We start from the raw sequence: 7,348 nt of genomic DNA, 5'->3' as shown, positions 1-7,348 counted from the left end.
CTGTATATTTGCCAACCCTCTTGTCATGACTCTTCTCTCATGTCTACAATTTTGGCCAACTACTTCAAGGGGTTCTTTTTCCGAATAAATTCAAATGCAATGACCATCTCTGATTACTGAATCCATCAACTTTATAATAATTAAAAGGGATTAAAAGTACAGTATATTTATTGTGTTTTAAACAAAGGCAGCAACTGGTTGCTGTACAAACAAATTTGGAGCAGTATATTTGAGATATTGTATCAATGTAATCCACACCTCAAGTAAGCACCACAATTTACAAAAACGTGTAACATTTCAAGAAAATAAGGGGTTATAAGCATTTACATTCCCCCACATGACCACATCACACTTTGTCTTCTATCCTACGTTGGAAAATCTAACCTAATCTTATGCTACAACTACGAACACCCTCGTTCCACGCAAACAAAAATGATCCTCTTCCGTTCTGGTTCTACCTAGCATTTACACTGATGAACGCCGTATTTTCCTTGGAGAGAAATTATGATAATCGAGACATCATCGTGGTACCTCCTTCGTTCCCCTTGTGGGATTTCAAGCAAGTCGTAGAAATCCATTCCTGCGCGCATACATTGGTAGTATTAGAATTAGGCATATGATCAGTTGTGTAGATATAGTAGTTGCTACTTGCTAGTGTTGTTTAAGATTGTACCAGCTTTCTTAGCAGCGCGGATCAAGACCTCCTCGACAAGATGCTGAGCAGGGTCTCCCTCGGGATACATTGACATGAACGTCTCAACCTCAGAGACGGCCTCTTTGTTGGTGAAGTATTGGTAGAGGCCATCAGAGGACAAGATCAAGAATTTGTCTGTTTTTTGTAGCCTGTGGTGGCAAAGGAATGGTGAACATGTGATGTAGGGTGATGTTCCTATATAATCAATTCTAAACATCTCTAGGAGTGCATTGTTCCACTTGGGCTGTAAAACACAAGAACAACAAAAATGCACATCCATTTGTTAGTCAGGATCACCAATGGAATAAACATACAACTCTGAAATCCAGACGACGACATCTACCTGTTTGAGAAAGCCAGCTCCAAAGGCGCGGGTGACTTTGAGTGAGCCCTTCACCCTCTTGTTCACAACTGCAAAGGCATCATCTAGATGTGCATACCTAATCCTCCTCACCTCCTGAGAGTACACAAAGTTATCAAGATTCATCCATTTGAATATAAACAATTTGATTGTGGATATGATTTTTCACCTCTTTCACAGAAGTAGAATGATCCATTGTAAGCTGAGAAGCACTCAAATAGTGTACACTATCATATTCATAACCATAGAGTAATTCATCACAATCCTTCTTCACCAGCACCATCTTCCCACCATTATCATTTCGTTGTGCTAAAACCGCCCTACTATCCCCTACGTTCATCAGATAAACATCGTCTCCCTTCATCACCATTGCCAGGACACACGATCCCATCAAAGCCAACTCCGGATTCGCCACCAACATCATATCTGCAATCTCCAAATACGAGGCCTCCGTCTTCCTCAATGCCTCAGACATGGCCTCAAGAACAACCGAATGATCCACAACACCATCACATCCCAAATAGCTCAACCTCTCCCTCAACTTCCTCTCCAGCTCCACCCTCTCCTTATCTTCCAAACTCGAAGAGCTGTTAACCGTTCTCTCGCAAGATTCACCTCCATCAAACCACAGCAACCCTTTGAGCTCCTTGTACACATTGGCATAAAGATTGTTCAAGAGGAAGTCAGTAGCATCAGGGCCATTGAATCCATCATAAATCCCTACAAAAACCCATCCATTTTCCTCAGATATCACAATATGCACTCTGTCTTCACCAGCTTTCCCTTGAGCCCACTGCAGATTACATTCATCATTCTCATCAACCAAGCTAATCTCACTACTCAAATTGTGACTAGTAATTGTGCTGCTGCTGTTCCCACTATTGATAATATCTCTTTCACAAACACCAATCTCCCTATTAAAACTCCACAGAGATTTGGATACAGCCTTGTTGAAATTCTTAAGCAGAGCCATTTTCTTGGATTTAGGCAAGTGATCAAGCTGGTTCTCCAAAGGCCCGGACAAGAAGCCGCGCTCCATGGGCCCGGATCCCGGGCCCGGACTCTTCATAACCGGGCCGGACTTGACTGTGTGAGGCGTTGGGTGGAGTGGGGTGGAGGAGAAAAAGTGGGAGCTTTCGAAAGTGGAGGCTTTGTCGAGCGTGGTGTAGGCGAAGGAGTCGGTGGAGAGAGGCGTGGAGGTGTTGGCGGAGATGGCGGCGCCGGAGATGGCGCGGAAGGCCGCCGTATTAGGGGATTGTAGATTATCGGATGGAATATAGCAGAAAGAGTGGCCCAAGCCTTGGTCAGCAATGTCATTTCTCCGGCGGGAAATGTCACCGGAGAAGCAGAGGCTGAGATTTCCGATTCCGTTGCCCATTTTTGTCGTTTCTGCGTGGAATTACAGCAGAGGAAGTTAATGAAGTTGAAACTTCATGATTTGGAGGTGAAGTGGGTGTGTGCAGGGAGAGGACATATTGAGGAGAGTTGACTTTGGATTTGTTTTTAAATATTCGATTCTTTGGAATTTTGTGGCATAAAAGGGCGTTGACTTTGAATTTTATTTTAGTGAATAAAGGATTGTGCGTTACTATTATTCTTGTGCGTGTGGGGTTTTAATTTTATTATGCTATACACTCCAGAATACAGAATAAGAATACAAATATTACGTTGTATTTCTATCTGAAACGCCGTGTATTTGGATAGTACAAATCCAAGTCTGTAAATTATTATTCTTATGTATTACTCCTAGTATAATTTATTTAGTGAGAGTGGACACTATATAAATAATGCCTAGTCTATAAGTGCAAAGTCAAAAGACTCCACCTGCAATTTGAAATTGCTATTATTGTCGAGCTGAAACGTTGATTCCGAAGTTAATTTACTTAAATTTCATTTGGTAAACTACAAATGTCAAATTGCCGGAAAAAATTATGAATTTTGTCGAAATTTGTTATGTCTCGCAACTTTAAATATAATGTTCATTTGGCGCACACGTGTTACAAATTGAGGATGTGATTGAGTTATTTGCTAGGTGTATTGGCAAAAACAATAAAATTTACTGATGGTCACGTCCTTGTATGATTTTTCTAATACCATCCAGATTATATTCTGTGAGAAATTTGAGAAAAATATTAAAATTCATTTTTATGACTAAATTTTAAAATTGCAAGATAAGCAAAATTTATCCTTCTTTAATTTATGCCTATCCCTAGTTCAAAATGCCATGATACCTTATTATTCAAGCATGGAGAATAGTCACTTGGTTCTACCTGTGAATATCTTTGGTCTAATAAAAAAAAATATGTAATTAGTTGTTTTTGCCCAAGTATTCAAAATATCATTTAATCTTATTCGATGATCCTCGAATTTTACATATTCAAAATTTGACAAACAAATTGAATCTCATCACGTTGTGAGAATTTGAGGGCTTAATTTATAATACAAGACCAATTTTGAGGACATTATTGAACAAGATGAAAGTGTGAGGACAATTCCAATGAGAAAGCAAGTTCAACTGTACAAATATCTACTGATCCTCTAAAAAACTCATGTACAATCATTTTATATTTCCAATATGCTATGATACACAATTCCATTTATTTCTTTTCCTTTTTAAGATCAAACTATTCGTTTCAATTTAATGCTGCTAGAATATTAGCATAAAGTAAAAGTACAACTTCAACTTATATATTCCCCTATTTAAGTATTTATTTAATTATTTTTACTTCATTTATTGCATATTGCGGTTCCCCCTCTATTTTAGGAAGTTCATTTCGTTACTTTAAAATTCTGTCTTATTCCCTGATAACTTATAGCCAAATAGAAAATTAAAGAGATGGAATACGATTTTCTTTAACCTCCGAGAATAATAAATCATGGTTCGTTTAATTCGAGGCCCACGCTTTACTGATCATCTCATGCAAAAGGGGAATATGTTATGTTTTGTATGAGAGGGCGGCGATATTCACAATTTATGCTCTTCCACTAATTAATTATTTACACGAGTTGAACATATTATTTAAAAGGTGGAGTATCTCAAAAGAGAAAAAAAAAAGTTCAAGTTCTGGTGCTCATTATTTAGTCTTGTATTTCAGGATATAAATCTAAATCACGTAGTACTAATATATTGTTGCACACATGTATGTTAGTACAAAAATAGATATTAGAAATACAAAGTTATAGTAGTCTAAAATAATTATATTGCTAACTTATAACTTAATTGCTAACTACAACTAAATAATAGCCATTAGATATTCAAATTAAGGGCTTAGATCATTAATCCCTAAATGTCAATACGATCAACGAAAAACGTCAATAAGGCCATATGATTAATTCCAAAAAATATCAATAGGGGTATTAATGTCAATTAACTACATGTTTATTTATAACTAACTTTTAAAAGAAATCTCAAAACTTTAAATTCATATAACATATATCAAATTAAAGATAATTTCATAATGATTCCAACGATATCCTACATGCATATGTTCCGACGTCAAAATTTGAAAAAAAATTCAAAATTTTTTAATTTTTCGTACAAGCAAAAATGTCAACATACTATATAAAATATGTCAATATAATACATGTAGAATGTCAATATAAGCAATGGGTTAACATTCTTAAAGCATTGTGTTTGACATTCTCAAAGCATTTTGTTGATATTTTCAAACACTATATTGACATTTTTATCCAAAACCCTAATTTTGAGTTTTTTTTATCTTTTTTGATTTTATTAATAAAAACGAAAATTACACGTGGCAAATTGTAGACCACACGTTTTCTAAAATCCTATGGCCTTAAATTAGTTGTAGTTAGCAATTAAATGATGAGTTAGCAATTGATTACTCCCCTGGTTTATAAACTATATATATTTCTTATATTATTATGAATTATTATTGTTTAAGAACAAAATAATTTATTTCTTTTTAAATTGAAACATAAAAAATGGCATTAATGAAGGCGACTTTTAATGCTTGACTTTAACATCTATTAGAAAGTTAATTTCGAAGATATGAAAGTCAAAACCCCAATAACAATCTGTTTGTTTCAGGTGTTTGACTTTATAAAATGTCTATTTCAAATCCTCAAAAACAAATCGTTACAGCCTAATTTGTCCAAGTTGAGCCATCACTATAGTTCCCATGTTGATTTATCTAAAACTGAGCACGTTCCGTGAGAGTGCGCGCATATAAATTGAGTTACATGCTGATTTTGGCATGAAATTGTGTTAGCTTGCTCGACAATTAGAGCAATTTATAGCCTACTAAAACATTAATAATCATATGATTTGAATAATTTGGGGTGTTTTTTTTCATGAATAGCCATTTATGATTGCATTATGTATCTAAATATGTGTTCATAGTTCAAAAGGTCGTATAAATAAAAAATTAAGTTGGAGTATGTGGTGCGGTATGAATTTATAAATCCCATATCTAATTTAAGATGCAGATAAATTTGCAATTCCATTTTTATGTAATTTCTGCCCCCTCGGAAAGAATATGGCCATTTGCGTAGGGAAAGTGAGGGTGGGCTTTTAGTTTTGGAGTTCTAAAGAGAATTGCACAATTCCGATATTCTACAAAAACTTTTCCTTTAAGTTATAATAAATAAATTGGAAAAATCAAATCAAGCTATCATCTGCCCGTTTAGCTCAGTTGGTAGAGCGCAAGGCTCTTAACCTTGTGGTCGTGGGTTCGAGCCCCACGGTGGGCGTTTTGTTTTTTTATCCCTTTTTTAATTTATTATAATAAAAATAAAAAATGTAAAAGGTTACTACATATGGAGATTTATTTATTTTTTTCCTTTTATTAATTTATTATGATAAAAAAATGTATTGAATATTGATATGAGAATCATCAAATTTGATAGTACTATGTTCATTCTGAATAATAGTAGTAGGAGCAACACGTACTTGAAACAATACATATAAACATCATTTTTCACAAATTATATAAAAGCGTAAAATAAGATACTAGCAAAATGACACATTGTACGAATTTATGATAAACAACAAATCATAAGCATATCTGCATGCACACAAGTTTCAACTGGAGTTAATAGTGTAATATTAATCGGCATAATTTACACTTGTTCGAATTTAGGCAATTGTTAAAATTTTACTAGCGTCTGTCAGTAAATTTCTTTAGCACAACTTAACGGAAAATAACATGAAAAATATATTTGTAGGGTCCGTTTGATAATTCCACAGAGTGTAAAGAGAGAGGGTTATTTAGTCCTGATATTTTACTTGTTTGATTTGTCTTTTTTATTTTCACGAGAACCCGGGTTAAATTTAGAGAACTGCAAAATATTTTATCAATGTTTGAAATTAGTATAAAGTTTTTTAATTTATATAAATCATATAAAAAGTGCCATTAATGTTGTAAGTTAGATCTAAAATGGCAAATAAGGACTAAGAAATTGAGATAGATATACTAATTTAAACATTAATAAAACATTTTGTGTATGATTTATGCAAATTTGATATTTTTAGAGTACTTTGAAATATCGGTAAAATATTTTGTATGTATGTTATAATTATTTTTGGGGTAACGCAACAGAAATTGTGAAATAACAAACGGATCCATAATCGATCTATTTAAATGATTACATGCATTACTTTTCATGCAAAACAATAGATCTATGTAATATTAAATATAATTCACATAAAATACGTAAATTAAATGTGATTTGAATAAATACATTTTGATCCTCCAAAGGATCGACGTAGCTTACACTTCTCCACTTGTCAGATTGATACCCAACTTTGAATCTTCTGTTTAATGGAATGTATTAAAGACAAGGTAATACGGAGTAGTAAAAGAAGCTAGCAAACCATTAAATCACCTTGCATCATTAATAAAAGAAGCCCATAGCGTGGAATACACAATTAATTGAAGGTAATGAGTCCCGTTTTTCTATTTTAGTCCGTCTGTGAATAGGAGTTTCAGTTCACCTTTACTATAAACGGTAATAGTCTCACATTCCACTAACTTATTCCACTCACATTTTATTTAGAGTAAAGGTCAAAATTAGTCCTGAACATATGGTCATTTTACGTTTTTGATCCTAAACATTATCTTTTGGATTTTGTGGTCCTGAACATATGGAAATTTGATCATTTTGGTCCTCCGTCAACATTTCCGTTAAAAACTAACGGTCAACAGGTTTAATCCCGATTTTGACCAAATTAAACTTTTAATTCTGATTTTTTAATCCCTAATTAATTCCCTAATTATTTTTACACTTCAATTTCATCTTTTTCCTTTCTCTCATCTTTCATCTTCTTCCCT

The 7,348-nt window shown here is 34.0% G+C and overlaps 1 protein-coding gene and 1 non-coding gene across 2 annotated transcripts; one reads left to right on the top strand and one right to left on the bottom strand.

Annotated features, from left to right (window-relative positions):
• Window positions 1–242: 242 nt before the first annotated feature.
• LOC125219994 (probable protein phosphatase 2C 4) lies at window positions 243–2,484 on the bottom strand. Its single transcript, XM_048122094.1, has 4 exons — window positions 1,225–2,484; window positions 1,038–1,151; window positions 674–938; window positions 243–580 (listed from the first exon to the last, which is right to left on the bottom strand). The coding sequence occupies exons 1-4, from the start codon at window positions 2,431–2,433 to the stop codon at window positions 459–461; spliced, it is 1,710 nt and encodes a 569-aa protein (XP_047978051.1). The 5' UTR covers window positions 2,434–2,484; the 3' UTR covers window positions 243–458.
• Window positions 2,485–5,695: 3,211 nt separating this feature from the next.
• Window positions 5,696–5,768, top strand: TRNAK-CUU. The gene has a single exon. It is a non-coding gene; the product is annotated as a tRNA-Lys (tRNA).
• The last annotated feature ends 1,580 nt before the right edge of the window (window positions 5,769–7,348 follow it).

Source organism: Salvia hispanica, chromosome 4, assembly GCF_023119035.1.
Source record: "Salvia hispanica cultivar TCC Black 2014 chromosome 4, UniMelb_Shisp_WGS_1.0, whole genome shotgun sequence".
Lineage (NCBI taxonomy): Eukaryota > Viridiplantae > Streptophyta > Magnoliopsida > Lamiales > Lamiaceae > Salvia > Salvia hispanica.
Note: the sequence above shows the minus strand (reverse complement) of the source record. Positions and strands in the feature narration are given on the sequence as shown.